Source organism: Hyaena hyaena, unplaced genomic scaffold, assembly GCF_003009895.1.
Source record: "Hyaena hyaena isolate Hyena2069 unplaced genomic scaffold, ASM300989v1 scaffold_823, whole genome shotgun sequence".
Lineage (NCBI taxonomy): Eukaryota > Metazoa > Chordata > Mammalia > Carnivora > Hyaenidae > Hyaena > Hyaena hyaena.
Window position 1 is genome coordinate 704,219 of NW_024081456.1, and position 21,639 is coordinate 725,857.

General features: G+C 67.1%; 1 protein-coding gene across 2 annotated transcripts in view; it reads right to left on the bottom strand.

Annotated features, from left to right (window-relative positions):
- KCNT1 (potassium sodium-activated channel subfamily T member 1) overlaps positions 1-21,639 on the bottom strand; it is a 47,829-nt gene that overhangs the window by 17,498 nt on the left and 8,692 nt on the right. Inside the window, exons 2-11 of one of the 2 annotated variants that reach the window (XM_039219645.1) lie at positions 11,670-11,711; positions 5,937-6,016; positions 5,287-5,386; positions 2,348-2,404; positions 2,125-2,173; positions 1,980-2,039; positions 1,769-1,843; positions 1,619-1,702; positions 1,245-1,339; positions 40-220 (exon numbers count right to left, since the gene is read on the bottom strand). In XM_039219645.1, the coding sequence (XP_039075576.1) occupies positions 40-220; positions 1,245-1,339; positions 1,619-1,702; positions 1,769-1,843; positions 1,980-2,039; positions 2,125-2,173; positions 2,348-2,404; positions 5,287-5,386; positions 5,937-6,016; positions 11,670-11,711 (823 nt within the window). The remainder of the gene's footprint in view (positions 1-39; positions 221-1,244; positions 1,340-1,618; positions 1,703-1,768; positions 1,844-1,979; positions 2,040-2,124; positions 2,174-2,347; positions 2,405-5,286; positions 5,387-5,936; positions 6,017-11,669; positions 11,712-21,639) is intronic. The other variant, XM_039219646.1, reaches the window with a different exon arrangement.

Consider the following 21,639-nt stretch of genomic DNA (forward strand, 5'->3'; position numbering starts at 1 on the left):
TCTGCCCGCGTCAGGGCGGGGGTGGGGCTGCAGGCCCACCTGCAGCGGGAGCACCACGAGCGCCACGCAGATCATGACGACCACCAGCAGCTGCGACGGCCAGATCTTGGGCGTCACGTCGCCGTAGCCCACGGTGGAGAAGGTGACGATGCAGAAGTAGAAAGCCGTGAGCAGGGACAGGTTGTCCCCTGCGCGCTCCAGGTGCTGGATGCCGCAGGTCCTGGAAGGCCGGGCCACTGGGCTGTGCGAGGGGCCCGGACACCTGGGGGGGGGGCTCCCCGAGCTTCGCGCCCTGGGCTGTGCGAGGGGTCTGGACACCTTGGGGGGGGGCTCCAAGGGGCTTCCCGCCTGGTCTGCCAGAGGGGGCACGACACAGCTGTCTGGATCTCCCCTTGGATATTCCCTTTCCAACCCATGGCTCTTTCGAGGCCCCTGGGAAACATGCCGCGTGGGTGGGGACCCACACTGGTGGAGGGTGGCCTGGGGGTCAGTGGGAGTGGGCAGGCGCCCCGACAGGCCACCCCGCTTGGAGCCTCATCCTCAGCAGCAGGTCGGACAGGGCACGGGGCCTGCCCAGCCCCCTACCGGGCACAGAGCTGACAGCCCCACTTCCCACGCCTGTGACCCCAAGTCCCCATCCCCACACTGTGGCCTGGGGCCCACAGCACACAGCACGGGGTGGCACAGAGAGGGGCTAGAGACCCCCCAGGGGGACAGGGGGACGCACTGGCTGCTGGGAGAGAGCAGCTGAACCAGCCGGGAGCCTCCTGCCCTGGGGCTGCCTGTGCCCTCTGCTGAGCTGTGTGGTGTGGGCAGGGCTTGGGGGAGGGGAGGCAGGGGGCACGTGGCCCTCCTCTCCTTCCCGGCCCTGGCGCCTGCCCCACATCCTGGCCTGGGGGACAGGACGTGGTGACCGCCTTCGCCAGCACCGGGCAGGGCCAGTGCCCCAGAGCCCCTACGGGAGCTGAGCACGAACGGCCCCCCCCTTCACCCTGGCCGTTCCCAGACCTCGTTCTCAGCTGGACCCCAAGCCAAAGGGTCCCCGTGGGGCTTGGGCCGGTGCCCGGCCTCCCGAGGTGTGGACCCGGAAGCCAGAGGAGGAGCCGGACCGGGACCCACCGCAGCCTGGGACCGTGGGCTCCACGCCGTCCCGGGTCCTTGGGCCGGGCCGCCTCCTGCCACCGCGAGGCCTTCTAGGCGTCCCGCCCGAGGAGGGGGGCCGCGGGGCTGCTGGGGGCACTCACCCCGTGAAGACCAGGCACAGCAGGGTGCAGAACAAGATGAGGACCTGGTTGAACATGGCCGACTGCGTCCGCAGGATGGCACGGTGGAAGTCATTCTGTGGGACGCGAGCTGTCAGCGGAGCCCGGGGCCTTCCGGCGCCGTGACTGCAGGCGGCGAGCGGGCGAGGGGACGGTGTGGCCCCTCCCAGGCCCCGCCGCCCCACGCGTGCGGACACCCGCCCTGGGCCGTCGGGCTCCCCGCCGACAGCTCTGAAAGGCATCTCGACCGGACGCTCAGCCAAGGGTCTGTCCGTGGGCCTGGCCTTTGCGGCCCCTTTGCATCACCCCTCCTCCCTCCGGCCGCGGACTTCCCGGGGAGCGGGGCAGGCGCTCACAATCATGTTCTCCAGAGCGTGTTTGGCCAGCCAGCAGTTCAGAAACACGGGGATGAACAGGTTCCGCAGGGGCGCCCAGAATATCTGTGGAGGAGGCGGGTCAGGGGGCCGGGCCCGGCCGCCCTCCCCCTCAGCAGGCCGCTCACCCACCGTGACGATGAAGGGCAGCGTGGTGATCATCTCCAGGACGAAAGAGACTCGGAAGATCTGCTCCCAGATGTTGCCCTGGGGGCCACGGGGGGCAGGTGTGGAGAAGCACAAGCCAGGTCAGGGAATGGGGGGCTGAGACAAGCCATCCAGGAGGTCAGGGAACGGCGGGGGCTCAGAGCGGGGGGCCAGGCCGGGGGTGGGGGGCACTCACTTTGTAGCTGAGGTAAATGAGGAGCATTGTCTCCAGGAAGCTTATTATGGCCACGATGACCTGCGGGGGGGGGGGGCGCAGGCTGAGTGGGGCTGGGCGGGGCTGGGCGGGGCAGGGCCCACCCGGAGCCATGCCCCCCACTCACCTGAATCGCCCACAGAGTCATCTTTCTTTCCACCCAGAGGATGGGAGCCCTGGGGAGGGAGGGAGGTGAGCCTCGGGCTGGTGTCCCCCAGTGCCCCCCAGGGCCTCCACTGACCCCACGCTGTTCCTCGCGTGGAGGGAGGGCACCTGCCGCCCCCCCCCCCAAGAGACAAGGACGTGAAGAGAAGGGAAGGTCCCCGGGAAAGGAGGGGCGGCGAACTCACCAGTTGATCTCGGAGGACGAGGCGTTGAAGGTGTAATTCTGCTTCGGGCAGCCCCAGCTGTGGAGACACAGAGCTGGCCCAGCCCGGCCCCTGGGGACCCTTCCCACGGCTGGCGTGGGCTCGGGGAGCACGGCGGGCGGGCAGCCGCTCCCCCCGGCCCGGGCCAGCTTCCCGCATCTCAGACAGGCGTCCGCGCTCCTACAGCCTGCCCCCACCCTGCACACCCGGGCAGGGTCTCAGCGGAGGAGGGGCAGCAGGCGGGGCGGGAAAGCACCCCACTCCGGGCTGTGAAAGGCAGAGCCCGGGTCTGACGGCAGGTTGCCGGGAGGGCTGTCCAAGGTCAGGGACGGAGCGCCCAGGGCCTCCTGGAGGCCAGGGCTGCCACCAAGCTTGGACGATGCACTCAAGACGGGGGGGGAGAGCTGAGCGCCCACCCTGCGGGGGGACGAGGTGCACGTCTCCGCGTCGCCCCCAAGATCAGGCCTCTCTAAGCAGCCGGATGCCCAGCGTCTGGGAAGGGGGTAGCCGCAGCCCCCCGGTTCTGCCCCGGCTGTAACCAATGCCGGGTCACAGGCCAAGAGGACCTCGCGCTCGCAGAGCCTCGTGGGGACAGACAGCTCTTCCCACTTTTCTTCCAGCTGACCCACTTACCGGGGCTATTATTGCAAACTCACTGCCCACAGGAGTGGCTGGCTCCCTCCCCTCCGCCTACCGCCATCCACGTCTCCAGCCATTCACCCACCATCCAGCTCTCCGTCCAACTATCCACCCACCGTCCATCCACCCTCCATCCGTCGATCCATTACTCATCCATCTCCCATCCACCCGTTCATAACTCCCCCACCCGCCTCCCGCCCACCCATCCAAGCGCTAGGCACGGGCAATGACCTCGAGACCTGGTCCCTGCAGGGACGTGGAACCAGAAGTCCCGGGAGCCGCTGGAAAGAGAAGGGGGTGGACTCAGGGAAGCGGCTTGAGAGTCAGCGCCGCCAGATTCCCTTCCCAGCCGCCGTGGCTGGATCTGCACGGCCCCACCTGGGTGGGGAGGAGCCCCGAGGGAGGGGCCCAGAGTGTCTGGCTGGGGACACGCCAGCCCCGCATAGGGACAGGGCAATCTGCACTGTCCTCAGGCCCCAGGAGTCAGGTGGCCACACTTTACCCTCAGGGAAGAGGCGGGAAGACTCCGCACCGAGGGGTGAGCTGTCCACCCAGGGGACAGCGATGACCAGGCTGTGCCCGTCCTGACTGCAGGCCTGCAGCATCTGAGTGGCCCCTTCAGCGTGAGCAGAGCCAAAGGTGCTACACATCAGAGGAAACCCGCTCCGCCTGAGCTCAGCAGAAGCAGACCCTCAGCGGGAGAGGAAAACGTAAGGAAGAGGCAGGTTAGAGGCACTGCCTCCGGAGCGGCAGGAAGCAAGAAGGAAGCGTCTGGAATTAAAGCACGATGCAGAAGCCAGGGCTGGACACGGAGCCGAGGAAGTCACGCAGAAGCAGCACAAGAGGAGAGACGGGAGACAGGATCGTCCGGAACCACACAGCCGGGCGCCGGAAGCCCAGAGACGCGGAGGAAAGGGGTGCGGTCTCCGGCGGGGGGGGGAAGGGGCCACGCCAAGGCGTCACGGAGACTGCCAGACACGGGCACGGAGACACGACACGACTCCACCAGCCTCCAGGGGAAAGAAGTGTGCTTCCCACGTGACTCGCAGGAACGGCAGCGGGAAGACCGCGCAGCAAGAGGGCCCGACGCTGCTGTGGCCGCGGGCCTGTGAGCCCACTCAGACCTGGAGGAGGCGGGCAGCGCCTGCTCTGTGCCAGCGAGGGGGTCCAGGAGGGGCAGGAGGCCCTGCCCGGCTTGTACCCTGCCCCCTCCCCAGCTGAAGGCAGCACAGCGCCACTCCCGCACACACAGCCGCACCCCGCCCCCACCCACAGCCGCTCCCGCGCACCTCCAGATGTGCACACGCGCACACACAGAGCCACTCCCGCGCACCGCCAGATGTGCACACGCACACACACACACAGCCACTCCTGTGCACCGCCAGATGTGCACACACACACAGCCACTCCTGCACACCGCCAGATGTGCACACGCACACACACACACAGAGCTGCTCTCGCGCACCGCCAGATGTGCACCCACACACAGCCACTCCTGCGCACCACCAGATGTGCACACGCACACACACACAGAGCCGCTCCCGCGCACCGCCAGATGTGAACATGCACACACACACACAGCCACTCCTGTGCACCGCCAGATGTGCACATGCACACACACACACAGAGCCACTCCTGCGCACCGCCAGATGTGCACACGCACACACACACACAGCCACTCCTGTGCACCGCCAGATGTGCACACGCACACAGCCACTCCTGCACACCGCCAGATGTGCACACGCACACACACACAGAGCCGCTCCCACGCACCCCCAGATGTGAACATGCACACACACACAGCCACTCCTGTGCACCGCCAGATGTGCACACACACACACACACAGCCACTCCCGCGTACCGCCAGATGTGTGCGCACGCACAGTCACTCCTGCACACCGCCAGATGTGCACACACACACACAGACACACAGCCACTCCTGCGCACTGCCAGACACACATGCGCACACACACAGCCACTCCTGTGTACCACTGGACATGCGTGTACATGCACACACACGTGCGCACACACGCACACACTCAGCCACCCCCGCACACAGGGCACCTCCCCCCCCCCCCCCCCCCCCCCCCCCCCCCCCCCCCCCCCCCCCGAGCTGAGCCTGTGGGTCAGCAGGACCGAGTGCGACATCCAGGGCCTGGTCTGCAGGGGAGGACGCTGGGAAGGAAGGACTCCCCGGGGGCTGGGTACACCCCCCCTACACTGACCCGAGCCCCCCCCGCCTCTGTCCTAGCAAGCCACCCCCAGCCCCTCTGGTCGCCCACCATCCGATCCCCAGGGCCGGGTCGTCCAGCAGGACGCGGACGATGTACAGCAAGCAGGTGAGCAGCTTCAGGGAGAAGTTGAACAGCCGGATCCTCAGGCCTGCAGGGGCGGGGGGGGGTACATCAGGGCTCCTGGGCCACTGAAGCCCCACTGAAGTCGCTGCTGACAGCTCTCCCGGGGCACTGGGGACACCCTGGGCTGCGGGGTGCTCTGCGTTGCCCGGGAGGGAGGCCCTCCATCCCTGTCCCGCCTTCCAGATGGGGGTGGGGACCACTCCCCACGCTCCTTGAGACAGAAGGGGGGGGCCTGGGGAACACACTGATGGACCAAGACCCATGCTTCATCCTGCACCCCAGATGGGGTCCCAGGGGGCCAAGCTCCTGCTGGGAAGGCGGGTGGGGGAGGTGGCCAGAGACCCCTCTAGGGTGCAGGTAGGAGGCCTGGGGCTGCCCGGGGGGGCTGTGCCAGTGCCCTGGACGGCCGTGGCCCAGCCCGGTGTCAAGCAGCGGGGCAGGCTCCCGTCCCAGGTTCCCCCCCACACTGAGGGGAAGGTGGCCTGAAGCTGAGGGGCCCTCCCGCGGCTCCCTACTGCTCACTGCCACCCGCCCAGCGGCCTGCAGCCCCGCCCCTCCCGCAGGCCCCCACTCACTGGATCTCTGGTTTTTGATGAAGAACAGCTTGAGCCGCTCCTTGAAGGTGTTCTCGTTGACATAGAACTCCACCTGGACCCTGGGGGCAGGGGAGAGGGCCATGGGGGCCGGCCCGCTTCTCCCGCACTGCAGGAGCCGGGACAGACCCGCGGGGACCCAGGCCTGGGAGGGGCCCCGCGTCCGGCCACCCGCAGCGGTCCCGGCAGACCTGCCTGCCAGCCCTTCCAAAGCCACCGGGCATGGCTGGGGCCAGTCAGCCGCGGCCTTCCTGGCACCAGGGCCCCCGGAGGTGAAGAGCCATGGGCCCGCAGCCTTGACAGTCACAGGCAGCCCGCCACCAGGACTGAACGAGCCTTGAGTGACCCTCAGCACAGGGCTCAAAACACCCGTGGCATCTAAGCAGGCGTGGAAACCGATGGTGGGCTGCACTGTCTGCGGGCCCCTAGTGGCTGCGGCCCAGGCCCGATGCGGCCTGCAAGGGGCTCGGGCACACAGGCTGGAAGCCCTGACCTTCCCCGCGCCGGCCGTCAGGCCCGCTGTGGGCCCCTCCAGCCCAGGCTGCTCCCCCCACTCAGGCTCACCTGCTCCCCCGGCCAATTCCCAGGCCTGTCCGGGCTCCCAGCCTCCGGGGGACCGGCCACAGCACACCCAGCACATCAGGGAGGGGGGTGGAGTCGGGGAGGGCCATCGGGTCCCTGGGGTAACACGCCCAGCACCTCCGCAGCCTCGGCCACAGGCGCGCGGGGGCCGCTGTGCTCACGCTGGCCCGGTGTCCGCCCGGACGACAGTAGGACGGGCGGGGCGTGGTCCTGGGGGGCCCACCTCCCGGCATCGTCCCCCGGGGCGGGGGCTCCGGCCTGCGGGCCAGTGGGCTGTGAACGGCCTCTGCCTGGTGGGGCTCCGCCTCCCCTGGGGGCGGGAACGAGCTCGCCCCTCGATGCTGAATGGGGTGCTTTGCCAGGACTGGCTGTGCCACGTGCCCGCCGTGGGGGGCGGCCCTCCTCCCGCAGCCTGCTCCCGGCACAGGACGGTCTGACAGGCGCGATGTCGCGGGGGGGGGGCTGACCTGCTCCGGGCAGGGCGGGGCGGGGATGGGACTCCACTGGTCACAGGGCTCAACAAGGGCCCCAGAGGAGGACCAGGTGCCATAGGCCCTTCCCCTCTCTTGGGTCTTGGTGCAGGGCGGTCACCCCAGCACACCCGTGTGCCCCACGGCACCCCTCCTGTACCCCAGCACACCCCTGTGCCCCACGGCACCCCTGCTGTACCCCAGCACACACCTTGTGTCTCACGGCACCCCTGCTGTACCCCAGCACACCCCTGTGCCCCACGGCACCCCTGCTGTACCCCAGCACACCCCTGTGCCCCATGGCACCCCAGTAAGACCCCTTTCCTCTCTCTCCTCAGACCCCCGCCCCTGCCCTCCTGGCTTACTCCTAAATCCCTAAATCCCACCCTTCTCTGTAGGTGCTGCCGCCTGGAGCTGGGTCGGGGGGCGCCCCTGAGGGCCTCTGTGGGGAGTTGGTCTGACAAGCCTGGCTGGGCCTGGGCCCGGTGCGGTCGGGTCAGGAGGGCAGACAGATGCAAGTCAGTGAGCCCCGGGGAAGAGTGCCCAGCTCAGGAGCAGCCCTCCCCAACGCGCTCCCGCCCCATTGCAGCAAAGCCTCCACAGAGGGGTCTCCCCACCCCCCGGGCCCCTCACTCAGGCCGCTTCTAGGAGGCATCAGGGATGCACCCTTATCTGGCCAGCGAGGCCCCGCCTGGCTCCTTCCTCCTCAGCCTCCCAGGGCACTGACCATGCTGTGCCCTCCGTGCCTCCACCCTACTCTGCCCCCTCCCCCCGCCCAGACTCCTTGGCTGCCTCCCATCTCAACTCTGAATGCGGGGTGCCCCAGGGCTGGTCACGGGCCGCCCTCGACGCCCACCTGACCCACTTGTGTGAGGTAACTTCTAAACCCCAGCCTTGCTCTGAGCCCCTGGCTGCCCTGCAACATCGGCCTTTGGGGTGCCCTCCCTAGACCAAGCAGGAGCCGGAGGCGGACCTCACACTCTATGCCGCTGAGAGCCCCCCCACCCCTTCCCGGGTCCCCCGCCTGCTCCTGCCGGACAGCTGGGCATCAGCAGCTGAGACAAAGCAGGAAGCCAGAGTCAGGTCTCCTTCCTGTGCTCTCTGTTGGGAAAAGCCAGCGACCCCCAGCTCCTTCCCTGGGGACCCCAAACCCTGACCCAACTGTCCACCTGCCCCCACTTCCCGCCAGCCTCTTGCTGCGCGTGGTGCATCCCTGATGCCTACTGGACGCCCTGCCTGGGCCCGAGGGTCGGGACTGCTGACCTGGGCCTAGCTGGGCCGGACGCAGCCCCTCCCCCGCTCCCCAGGAATGGAGCCCTAGTCACTCCTCGGCCGGCCCTGGTCCCCTGGGGTCAGCTGCAGACACCCATCGGGACAGCCCCCAAGGCGGCCATCGGTGGGAGAGGGCTGGCGAGGGATAAGCTGTGGGCTGGCGGATGCGGCCGCGTGAACTGAGCCTCAGAAACCTCTCTCGCTCTTAATGTTTCATGAGCTGTGGCTGCACCACCGCAGACAGCAGCTCACAAGCTGTCCATTTATCCTGAAGTACAGTCAAGGCGACAAGCATAATTAGGCCCAAAGGGGCGCTGGGCCGACGCAGGAGGAAGCCTTGGAGAACTTCCGGACCCCGGCAGCCCCGGGGCGCGCAGCATGGCCTGGGCCCGGCTGAAGGACACTCAGCCCAGCAAGCTCACAGGAAGAAGCAGATGGGCTCTGGGATCACGGACGGGTCTGGGCGGGCAGACAGAGCCCTGCCCTCCTCCCGCCCCACTGCTCATGGCCCCTGCACCTGTCTGAGCCCCGGCCTCCTCATCTGGGGGATGGGCAGTGACAGGAAGTGTCTGCTACCGGTGTCCTGAGGCTGCCAGATGGGGGGGCTCTGGCTCTGGAGACTTCGCCTGCTCTCTCTGCCTCTCAGGCCTGTCCCCATCAAGTCTAAGTGCTTGTGCCTGATGGAGGAGTGAGAGGCCACCCAAGTGCGGGGCCTGGGGCCTGGCACCCATCAGCTCACATGGTGCCTGTGATCTCCTAGGTCCCGACAGTGGCCGGCTCTGGCGCTCCCATCACCCAGAAAGGACGGGCCCCTGGGCCACAAGTCCACGTAGGTGGCTGCAGACTGCACGTGGCTGATGCCCTCCATGGTCAGGGGTGAGGCCGCAGTCCAGCCGTGGCTCAAGGCCCTGTGTGGGCGTGTGGCCAAGCTCCCGGGAGGCTGCTGTGGGGAGTGAGGGAAGGGCTGAGCCGGGAGAGGGGTCCTGAGAACACACGGGGCCGCGGCCCGGGGCTCGGCCTCGGCATCCAGCTGCCCCAAACACCACAGCGGGGCCAAGGGGTCTACTTGCCCCACGTCCGTGCACTTTCATCCTCTGGGCCTAAGGCCCCGAGGGGAGGCTGCCGCCTGCTGCAGGGCCCAGGGAGAAGCTCTACAGCCGGGGTGCCCCTAGGGCATGGTCTCGGGGCCCAGAGCCTGTGGGGAGCCTGGGCCTCAGAAAGCCCTGGGCGTAGCCCCCGGGGTCAGGCCGTGAGCCCCGAGGACTGGACAGGCCTGGGACAGTCCTCAGCCCGGGCTCTTCCAACCTCAGAGGCTGCCAGTTCTCAGGCTGGTGAGGACAGGGGTCCCGGCCGAGCAGAAAGAAGGGCCATCTCACTGAGCCCTGCCCTGGGGCCCCTCAGAGGGCTCCAGCCAGACTCATCCCAACACGCATGGAAAGTGAGGCCCGCCAAGGCCCAGGAAGGTCAAAGGCACCAGGGGACTGGGGCTCCGCATGGGAGCAGGGCCTCTCAGATGTGAGGGGTGGACAGGTCAGTCCCCAGTTGGCTCTGCCCCATCCCCACGAGGCTTGTGTTCGGGCAGGCCCAGGGCCACGCTGGGGTGGAGCCACGGAGCCCCCCTTGCACCAGCAAAGCAGCTTGAGCCTCCCCCCACCGAAACCGGGACAGGACATGCCAGGCGAGGGTGGTGCCCAGTGGGAGCCGGGCAGGGAGGCTGCGGGCTGCACGTCCCCCTTCTGACCGGGGAGCTGACCCGTGGGCTGGCAGGCAGGCCCGGGGACAGGCCTTCCAGGGAGCCCTGGCAAGTGGCTCAGGCACAGATGGCCTGTGCCGGGAACCCTCCAGAGGTGAGGGCCGGGTGGTGGGGGAAGCTGGACACTGAGCACACGGCGGGCCCGCCCACCCGGCCACGACAGCTGTGCACTTACATGGGGCCGAGCTCCTACTGTCTGCGCCCTCCGTGAGGCGCCTGTCCTGGTGGCTCGCTCCCTCCACACGGGAGCCCGCGGACTGGCGGGCGAGAGGAAGGGCAGGGCCCAGGCCTAACCGCCAACCCAAGGCCAGCTATTCTGAGAAAGGGCAGAGCCTATGACCAGCCCAGGGACCCAGACTGGGACAGACGTGTGGCCTGCTCCACCTGCCACGCACAGGCACTTCCTGTAGGCGCGTGCAAGGAGCCGGGCTTGGGGGCAGAGGACGGGCAGGGGTGCCCACCGAGGAGCGAGGCACTGGGGGTAGGGGTGGGGTAGGGCTGAAGGCTGCTTTGTCCCCCCCACTCCCAGCTCCAAGCTTGCAGACTCGCCTGTGGGGAGGGGGTGCTGATGGCCGTGTGGCCAAAGATCCCCATGGGGACATCCCTCCAGGCACCACGACCCTCGGGGGTTGGGGGCTCTGAAAGGCTTTCCTCTAGCTGCGGCCCGGGCCACCTGCTGCCCCAGAGTGGCCTGCTGCCAGGGGCTGCCCATGTCGGGACCCAGAGGAGCAGAGCAGCCTGGGGACAGAGGAAAGGCAGGGCGAGTGGTGGCTTCTCCAACTAACAGGTGACCCCAGCCTGCATGTCACTCGGAGGCAGCCCCACCTGGGACCGCCTGCACACATGTCAGAGGGGACTCCTGTTCCCACACCCTCGGCTGGGCCGGGGCCTCGGGGCACAGGGTGTCTGCACTACCGGGGAGACTCCGGGGTGGCCCTGTGGGCGCTGGAGGGGCCTCTGCAGCGCAGGGGCCTGGGCCGGGGAGCCAGAGGCCCGGGACTGTGGCCCACCTGCCGGGGTGACCAAAGGTCCGAGTTGCAGGCTGCAGGGGGGACAAATGTCAACAGCTGGAAACAGAGCGAGCAGCAGCTGTCGTCGCCAACAACGGAAATTAATGACATCGGGTCCCCCTTAGTGGCCACACTGAACGCCGAGGGCCTGGGCAGGATGTGGCTGCTCTGAGGAGGATGCTGGTCTCCCCACCCTCAAAGCCACCCTCCTTTGACCTAGATCTTAACGGAAGCCAGGACACGCCTGGGGGCCTGCCCAGACAGCTGGCCTTGGCTGAGTGGGGAGGGTCCCAGCAGGCATCTGCATGCCTGTCCCCACACACACAAATGGTGGGGGTCCCCATCCCCACTGGGCACTCCTGAGGGCTGTGGGTATCCGCCTCTGGATGGCCCTGTTTCCTAGTCTGGGGCTCGCCCCCAGGGGAACCCCCACTGTCCAGTCCCCAGCCTCAGCTTAGTCCCCCAGCAGTGGCACCCGACGGCGTGGGGGGTGGTGGCCAGTGCTGCCTTGTGCCTGCCCCCGCCTGGCCGCAGGGCAGACTGGATTCTGAGCCCCTTCCTCCCAGGGTCTGCTGGGTGCAAAGACACTTGTCTTTCCCTGCTGCGACCCCTCCCTGTAAGCACTTACTGAGACAGAGAGGAGTCCAGGCTGAAATCTTCCACGTGAAGCCTGGGGACAGACACGGGTGGTCACATCAACATGGAAGACAGGCAGACGGAGGGCTTGGGCTCCTGGACCAGGTGGGGGCACAGACACTCAAGGAAGCTCTGGGCAGTGTCCGAGGGAAGCGGCGGGGTGAGGGGCACCCCTGTGCACACCCCCAGGCCCTTGGAGCCCCCAGTCAGGAGGAGGTGCCCATGGGAGGCAGCCCGTGGTGAGGTACTTACTGGGCCTGGCCCCCAGTGCCCGAGAAAGCAGCACAGCACCCGTAGCACATGCACCCTGTGCCCAGGCCAGACCGCACGCAAGGCCAAGGCCAAAGACACCTGCCTTCAGCACAAGGATTCAGCAAGTATCAGTCTGTCTGACGAGCGCTCACTGTCCCTGACCCTGACAAGCCCGCCTCAGGCACCGTGACCCCAGCTCTAGGGAAGGGCACCATCAGCCCCACTTTATGCCCAGAAAGCTGGCGTGGCAAGAGGCAGTTCCCACACAGGGAGGACACGAGAGCCAGGGCCCCGCTGTCATCACGTCTGTCCACCTCGCCTCTGCTCCGCTGCTCTCTGGGGGCCTGGCCACAGAGCCCACCAGCCCTGCACCCTGACTTCCCAGGGAGAGGACGGGCCGAGGCTGGGAGCGGAGGCTTCCTGGGGTGCCCAGGTGCACCCCTCCGCTGGACCAGCAACCACACACCTGCTGTCCTTTGGGCGGCCTATCCTAGGATTCCCCCAGACTGGCCACAGGAGTTGACGCCGATGGCTGGTCCTGGGTTGGAGGGGGGTTAGGAGGGGGACGGCTGCTGGCAGCTCTGGGCCTGGGCTGCGGGGGGGCTGGTGGGGGAGCAGTGCTGATGGCAGCTGGGCTCTGGGACTGGCCCCTGGGGGTTCTGGTGGTGTGTGTGTGTGTGTGTGTGTCTGCACGCACGCGGGTGCACACAGGCGGATGTGCATGTTTGCAGAAAGCCCACTTGCTGACGATGTGCCCATCTGGTGCACAGAGAACGTCAGGGGGCTTCTCTTAACCTTCGGTGCTGCCACATTTCAGAAGAGAATGTGAAGATCAGCGAGGACTAGGGCCTTCAGGGCTGGGAGGCAGGGAGGAAGGTCAGAGCTGGGTCAGCCCCTCACCATCCTGCGCCCCGGCCGACAGCTCCTGGTGCCGGGGACGGCGCGATGGGGCTGCGGGGCCGTCCGGAGGGGCGCACTGAGGGGCTGGGCTCCGCACAGAGCAGGGGAAGCCAGGGCTTTGCTGGGAGCTTCTGGCAGATTCTACATGTTTGTCCACCTCAGGTTTCCTGTCGCTGGCCCAGGCGCTGCCCCAGCTCTGAGCTGGGGTGACAGCTGCACCGGGCGGGGGGGGGGGGGGGGGGGGGGGGGGGCTGGGCAGGAGCCTGGCAAGGCGGGGGCTGTTGCAGTGGAGCCAGGAGCTCATGGAGCGTGGGTGCGGGGTGCTGGGGAGGGGGGATAAGGAGAGTGGCCAGGTTCCTGGAGGAGCATGGGGGCCAGCTAAAAGGGGGGGGTGAGCAGGCCTATGGGGAAGGGGCTCTGCCTACTGCCCTTGGCTGTGACAAGCCTGGGGTCACGGCAAACACGTGGGACTCTGGGAACGACAGCAGGAAAGCAGGACCACACTGGAGCCCCAAGGACCCCCGAGATGTGGAGATGCATACTGGGCTTGGAGCACCTGGGAGGGCCCGGCGAGGGCGCGCTGGGGGCAGACTCGGCCAGCAGAGCAAAGTGGCCGCCGCCGAAAGGTGTTTCCTGCAGTCCTTGCTCCCTTTCCTTCCTCAGCCCCCGAGTTCACAGCAGCTCCCGGGCCCTGCACGGAGGTGCGCCCTGCGCCTCCCGACCCGACCCAGCGTGGCGGCCGGAGACACGGCGGGGTGGACACACCGCCCCCAGCGGCCACTCAACGCAGCCTTGGCGCGGGAAGGCCTCCACCTGTTCCGGCCCCGCCTCCTCCTAGCCCCGCCCCACGTAGGCCCCGCCCCCAGGCCCCGCCCCGCCCGGACCTTCGTGCAGAGGCGCCTCAGCGGGAGTTTCCGCCTCTGCTCCCCAAACCCTGCCTGTCAGCCCACCTCTGTTGAGACCACTCCGCGGATGTCCCCTCCCCTGAAACTACCAGTGGCGGGCATCGGCTTCACCTGCTCCCTCTCTCCTCCCCTCGGGGCATCCACACCGATGGGAGGGTCCACGCCAGCCTGGCTGTGCCTCCAGGTGCCCCCACTGCACTGCACCCCCAACCCCTCCCAGACCCCTGGGTTCTGCCTCCTAGATGTGTCTGCAGTCCTGCCCTTCTCACCGGGGCTGCCACCGTCATGCCTTACGGGCCACCCACTCAGATGTCCCCTCCAAGGATACCCCAGGGGGCCCCGCACCTGCTGCAGAACCCAAACCAAGGTGGGAGGCGGGGAGGAGGTGCCCCGCAACCAGGCTCTTCCTCTCCAGCCCTGTCTGTCCATCAAGGGCGGCGCACCTGACATGTGGCAGCTCCTGGGAAGGGCAAAGGCCACCCAGCCCCAGGCTTTTTGGGGGGGAGCGAAGGGGCCCCAGCACAGCCCTGACCCATGGGGAGAGCTCAGTGGACCCCCTGCTCAAAAGCTCTTGATTGATGGTCTTCATCACTCCTGCCCCAGGTCATGATTTCTAAGCATTGCCCCTCCCCCTCCTGGCCTTAGCAGACATGGGGGAGGGGAAGGACAGAGGAGGAAGCAGGGGACTCGGGAGCTCAGGGGGCTCTGGCGGGCGTGGGGGGCGGGACCCATGCTGGCCCACCACGGCGTCCACGCCACTAGGGTGCATTGTGTGTGTGGGGGGGCGCTTGAGCACTGGCACTGGGAGCAGGCACCTCCCTGTGCCTTGCTGCCTCCCCAGCTACAGTGGGCCACCCTGGGGAAGGTCGATGCCTCGCGTCCCGGGACGGCTGGCCCTTGCTGGCCCCAGAAGGGGGCCAGGCATGCAGATGGGGCAGCCCCAGGAGCTCTGGCCACTGGCTCCCTCTCCCACCACCCTGCCCTGGTTGTGCCGGGTGCTCCGTCGGATCTGAGTTCCTACGGAGCAAAGCCCCTGCACGCCTTCCTCTGCCTCAGGAACCTGTGGCTCTACTGCTCCTGTCCAGAAGCAGCTCCGTGGCAGGCACCCAGCATCGGGGACACAAGGCTGCAGGGCTCCAGGCCCTAATACCGCGGGCTGGCTATGCAGCTACACAGTCCCCTTTCCTCTGTTCTGTAGGAGGCTGATAAGAACCTTGTACCTCAGGGGCTGCTGGGGATAGAGTGAGGCCGCCCGGAAAAGGGTCTGCACAGAACTGGGGGCAGAAGAGTATGGGGATGGGAGAGGGCTTCCTGGAGGAGGTGGCCTTGTCGTCTCAATTCCCATTCTGCACTGCAGGCTCAGCCTGGGCAGGACCTGGCGTCTCTGCACCCCTGCGGGAACAGGAATCTCTCGCAGGGGCTGGACTGGCTGTAACCAGAGCCTCTGGAGCCACTGCCCCCCACGGCGTCCAGGAGGAGAGAAAGGAGAGGAGCCTGTCCTCAGGGCCTTGGCCAGCACTTGCTTCCTTCCCACCCAGGCTGCCCATTAGCTGCTCCAGGGCCTCTCAGAGGCACTTAATCTCCAGCCTTAGCAGTCCACTCTGGCAAATGGGAATAACCACTGGGCATCAGCTTCCCATCAGGAAAATGCTTCTGCTCAGAGGAGCCAGAAACAGGGTGTGAGGGCAGGAGGGGCCTGGACAGCCTGTGGCCGGGGGGAGGGGCAGCGGAGAGGCTCCCGAGGCGCCCCTGGTCCTACCATCTGCCAGGCCACGTCCTTGCCAACCTCAGCCCCAACTCTGACAAGGCGTCGCACCCTCCCCAGGCTTTGGCCCTGGCTGCTGCCCCTGCCTGGAGGGCCCCTGCCCATCTCCCTGGGCCGCTCCCCGTGGGGCCAGCAGCCCTGGAAGCCCCCACTCGCCTCACCCTGGCCCAGCCTGCACCTCTCTGCCAGGCACAGGTTTCTGTGCCCACGATGTGTGCCCACACCGGGGCGGATCTGATTCATCTCTGTTTCCCCGGCAGCATCTAGAAGGGCTCCCTGCACAGAGAAGGTGCTGGCTAAATACTGCTGCTGGCTGAGGGCTGGTGCTGCAGACGGAGCCTCAGTGTCCTCATCCGTGAAATGGGGGTGCTGTGTTCAGCCCTGCGCTCGGGGGAGCTGGAGAAGGGCTGGTGAGGTCCCCTTCCCCAGGGGGGCCCCTCCCCAGGAAAATGAATTCCTGCACCCTGGTTGTCACCAGCTTCAGGTACTGGTCCCCAGGGAGCCTCAGACCTGTGTCCCAGCTCCAATCTGCTATGCAGCCTTCGGCCAGGCCCCCAACCTCCCCCCTCCCCACACTGCCCGCCTCTGAAGTGGAGACTTGGATATTGGCCTTACCTCCCCCCAGCGGCTGCTGGACCCACTGGAGTGTGGGCTCTGGGAGAGGGGCAGGCAGGGGTCCCTGAGCCAGCCGGCACAGTGCCCAGGACCTCTCCCCTTCTCCCCCCAGCCTTACCTGCAGGCCCACAGTACCAGCCTCTAAGAGCGGGAGGGAGGGGGGAGAGCACAGGCTCTCAGAGGCCGGCTGAAAGCACAGGGAGTGGTCCTGGCGCCTGGGTGAGGGTTCAGAGGGGGCAGCCCGGCCGTCGCCCCCTTCCCGGGGCTGCAGGCGACGCGGCAGGTGCAGCCGAGCGGAGCCGGTGCGGGATGCGAGCGGCAGAGCAGCAGAGCCCCTCCCGGCGGTACGCGGGGTCCCCGGGCGCGCGCCCCTACCTCTGGCCCACGTCGCTGCCCACGGAGCCCCCGCCGCGGGCCGGCAGCAGCGGGCTGAGCCCGTGCGGCTCCTCGGGCGCCGAGGCGCCGGCCGGGGCGCCCCCCGGGCCCGCCTTGCCCTCGGACGGCGAGCGCGGCAGCTTGGCCCGCGCCATCCTGCGGGAGCGCACGGGCGGGAGGCGGCGGGGGCGGCGCTCCCATCTCCGCGCCCCGCCCCGCGCTCCCCGCGCCGCCGCCGCAGTGGATCGGCCCGGGCGGGCGGGGGGCGCCGGGAGGCGGGGGGGGGGGGGGGGGGGGGGGGGGGGGGGGGGGGGGGGGGGCGGCGGGAGGGGTCTCGGCGCCGGCTGCCGGGCATCCTTATAACGGAAGTAGTAGTAAGAATCACGACAGTCACGGCGGCGCTGGGGGCGGGGAGCAGTAGTGGCGGCGACAGCTGGTGGCGCTCGGCCACTCACCTCCGCACGCCGGAGCTGCCGGAGCCTGGGTGCGTTGGTGCGCAGCCGGCCTGCGGGTGCGGGGGACCCGGGAAGGGCTCCGATGGCCCGCCCGGAGCTGTGCCCACCTTTCAGGCCCCACTCTTGGTGCCTGCCTAGGTTGGGCGGGTCCACCCCCGAGCCCCGATTCCCTGCCTCCGTGCGGACCCTCGCCGGGCAGTACCCATCTGCGACTCAGCTCCCTTCTGGGCACAAGATCCCTGCTTCGGACAAGGCAGCTACTTTGCGAGCCCTGTCCACACCTGACGACCGGCTGGGGCCAGCTCTGATCACCGCCCTGAACACGAACAACTCAAGCAGACGGTGAAGATTTCGGTTGTGCAAAGTGGGGAGACTGAGGCAGGGAGAAATGGATGGAGGACCCAGGTGAGGTGGCTCACTGGGCCAGCTGGAGGTGTTGGTGCTGGGGGTAGCGAGGCCCTGGCTCTGGGTGCTCGGGAGCCCTGCCAGGTGTGGGGGTGCCGAGATGCATGGCTGTCCCCCCACCACAGCCAGGGACTCCAGGCCCTCCTGACCTGCCCGAACCCTGACATCTAGACCAGAGGCCCCAGCTTGTCTGGCCTGCCTGTTTCTTCACCCGACCTGTGTGACCCAGCAAACCACCAGGGCCTGAGCTTATGGAAGGTCTGTGGGAGACAGGTGGGCTTCGGGACACCCAGCCCCTGCCTGGCCTTTCCCCAGATCGCGAGGCAGGGACATCTGGTGCAGAGCTCTCCGGTGGCCTCAGCAAATCCCCACACCAGCATCCCCACTCCCCCGCCCCTACAACTGCATTTCAGTTAGGAATCTGCCCTGGAGAAATGAGGGCTCTGGGCAGGCAAAGCCCCCTGCCTGCCGTGGGGAGCAGAGGTGAGGAGATGGCGGCCGCTTGTCCCCCTTCCTGTGGAGTGACTGCACGGGACGACAGCTGGAAGGGTCTCGGGGCCTGCTGGCAAGCCAGCCACGTGCAGTGGGGGGTGCGTGCAGCACGGCGCTAGCAGGGCCGTGGGCGCTGGCGGTGCCCGTACAGCCGCAGCTCTGGGGTCCGGGCGCCATCCCCGGGCAGGGCCGAGGCTCCTGGGGTCTGGTCAGTAATGCAGAAGGGCAGACATCGGGGCTGCTCGCCAGGCCCCCAGGAGGTGCCAGAGCCGCGGGGCCCTCGGGATGCACTTCCACCCAGACAGAACACAGGCTCACGTTGCTCCATGTGGCCGCGGCCCACCCGACTGCGCTCCCAGCGGCAGTGCCTGCCGGCACCCTGGGGCCAGCCCATCGGCCACGCCCACTGTGGTCCTGGACTTTGAGAGGCCAGCGGCCTCACCTAGCGACGGCTTCCGAGGTCCAGGATAAGAGGCAGGTGAGAAGGCAAGGCTTTTCCAACATTTTGTTCGACATGCCCTCACAAGAGATAACTGGCTGATGTGCAAGGAAGGACCACCCGACAATCATCAGCACCACGCCTGGGAGTGGGTGACGCCTGGGAGTGGGTGGCTGAGACCTCTCCAGCTGGCCGCCACGTCACTTACGTCAGGACTGATTCATTTGGAAAATGACCATCTACTTTCGCCTCTGGCCGGCGCTGTGTTTCCTGTGTGTGGTGGGCAGCCAGCCCTGGGCACAGGCAGCGCCCAAGCCTCCGCGTTCCCCGGCCGTGGCGCACCGTGAGGAGAGTCGTAAACTGCCTGCTCCGACTGGGGTCGGACACCCGCCAGCCCCGCGGCTGCAGTGGGAGGGTGGGCGAGAGTGAGCGCCCTTCCCTCGAGCCACAGGACAGCTGCCCTATGGGGGGTCATCGCCTCACATCTCCTGTGCCCAGAGGGATGGGGCGGCAGCGGGGGACAGGCCGAGTCCAGGGTGTCTGAGGGCGGAGCCGCCAGGCTTCTGAGCGACTGGACGGGGGTGTCAATCAAAGCTGAGTGGGTGGGCGGTGACCCTCGAGGTGGGGAGAAGACGACGAGCAGACGAGCAGACGGGGTGGTCACTGATCCGTCCTTCACGCGCCTACCGCACACTGTGTCCTGGGGGCCGGACACCCACGCCTGGCTGGAGAGGGGCCCTGGAGCAAGTGCGGCCCACGGGACCCAGGTATGACGCCTGGAGGTGTGAGGGCAGGTGGGCAGGCTGGCCCAGGAGCCTCCGGAACCCAGGGAGATTCGGAAACACAGCAAAAGGCGGCAAGGGGAGACCCTGAAGCCGAAGGCGGAGGCCCAGGCCCGGCATCGCAGACTTTCCGAAGTGGTGTCCAGAGGAACCAGAGAGGCACCTGCCTGCACCCTCCAGAGCCACCCTGCTGTGTGCCCAAGGGGGCCTGGGAATCCTCTCCCGCACCCCCACATCGAGAGAGGCGAACCAGAGGTGCGCTGATCGCTAGGCCTCCCGGGCTCCCGCCTGGGGCCGATAAGCCCGTGAAAAGGTGCTCAACACAGCCGCTCGCTAGGGAAACGGGAATCAAGACCACAGCGAGGTACCACCTCACACTCACTCACCAGATGCTGCTCTGGGACCAACAGAAAAGAAAGGTGCCGGCACGGGTGTGGGGGATGGGGCCTCGTGTGCCGCTTGAGGGCACGTGGGAGCTGCGGGCACCGTGGGAGGGCCTGGTGCCTCCCTAGAAGTGGGGTTGCCGAGTGACCCAGCAGCTCTGCGTGTGGGTACATGCCTGAAGAACTCAAAAGAGTCTTGAAGAGATATCTGCACACTCGTGGTCACGGCAGCCTCACTCATGGCAGCTAAACACGAAAGCAACCCAAGGGTCCATCGGACGGACCACAGATGATCTGTAAGATGGTCCGTCCACACCACAGAACTTTAGCCTTAAACAGGAAGGAAATCCCGACACCGGCTACCACGTGCGTGACCCTGGAGGACCCCGTGCTGAGTGAGGTCAGCCCGTTACAGGGGACACGCTCTGTAGGAGTGGACACTCCCAGGAGGCCCTGGGGGAGTGGGGGCCACAGGTGCGGGGGGGGGGAGGGCGGGGCTGGGGGAAAGGAGGGGCCGTGTGTAACGGGACGGAGTCCAGTCTGGGAAGATGAACACGATCTGGGGACAGACAGGGTGGGGTGGGGTGGGGAGGGGCGATGGCTGCACAACAGTGTGAATGAACTTGATGTCTCTGAACTGTGTCCTTAAGATGATAAATGTTAGGGGCATCTGGGTGGCTCAGTTGGTTAAGTGTCAGACTTTGGCTCAGGTCATGATCTCAGTTCGTGGGTTCGAGCCCCGCATCGGGCTCTGTGTGACACCTCGGAGCTGCTTCCGATTCTGTGTCTCCCTCCCTCTCTGCCTTTCCCCACTCGCACTCTGTCTCTCCTTTAAAACAAACGTTAAAAAAATTTTTTTTAAGTGATAAATTTTATGTGTGCTTTTTTCACAATATAAAAACCTGGGAAAGGCATAGAGCCCAGCGGCAGGGCTCTGGGCGGACACAGCAGAGGCAGCTGAGCACCAGGACGGGCGATGATTAAATCATGGCGGGTGGGTTTCCTGTTGCTGCCACAACAAATCTCTCCAAATTTACTGGCTTAAAACAACACAAATTTATCATCTTGGCAAATTTGTCCTGGAGCCCGGAGGCCTCAAATCTAAGTATCCAGGTTCCTTCTGGAGGCTCTGGGGGAGGACACCCCTCTTACCCCCGCCAGCTTCTCAGGGTCTCTTCCTCACGCCGCTGTGACTTCTGCTTCATCCCCCCCTTCCGAGGACCCGATGACAGCACGAGGCCACAGCAACAGCTCAGGAGTGTCCCCTGTCCCCGTGAAGAGCCTCAGCTGCCTCCCATGTGCAGAGCCCCCCCCCCGCCAGCAGGGGTGACAGGCAGGGCTGTGCTGCTGTCCCTCAGCCAGCTGTCCCCGCGGTGGAGGGAAAACCAGGCAACGGGTGACAACAGTCTCCCCTAAACTGTTCTCCAGGCCTTCGGACCTGACAGCCAGCCTGTGAGGAGCACCGGAGCCCGAGGGACAGGCTGAGCCGCTCCGGAAGAGGCACCCAGACACATACAGATGGCGGAACGTTCTGCAGGAAAGGAGCGTATCTGCTACCTTTGCTGTGTAACAAATCATCGCGGACGTCACCGCTTAAAGCGGCTGCTTTATCATCTCCTGTGCCACAGGCTCCAAGTCTGAGCAGAGCTTAGCTCGGCTTTTCCGTGGGGCCTCACGAGGCCGACGCATGTCAGGCGGGACCGGGCTCCCGCCTGGACTTCTGGGTGCCGCCGCCTGCCGGCTCATCCAGCCACGGGCAGGCCTCCGTCCCGGCGGCTGTGGGGCGGCCCCTCCTGCTGGCTGTCCCCCCTCGGCCGCCAGGGCCAGGACCGGCATGCCAGATTCCCCCGGGGCCCCAAAGCTCTGGCTCTCGCGCTCCGGCCAGAGAAAGCGTGCTGCCTCCACAGGGCTCGTGTGGCCGGACAGGCCGCGTAGGTGATCCCTAACTCTGATGGCCACGCACAGTCCCTTGCTCTGCTGCCAGGGAGCATCACGGGCGGGCGGCTCAAGTGACAGAACCGTGTTCCCTCGCAGTCCTGGAGCCGGGACGTCCAAGGCCACGGCGCCAGCAGGGCCTGCTTCCAAGGCCGCCTCCACGTCCTGCACACGCTGACTCCTCTGTCCCCTCTCTGCGCCGGTCTCCGAACCCCCCTTTGTTAAAGGGCATCAGTCCTACAGGATTAGGGGTCACCCT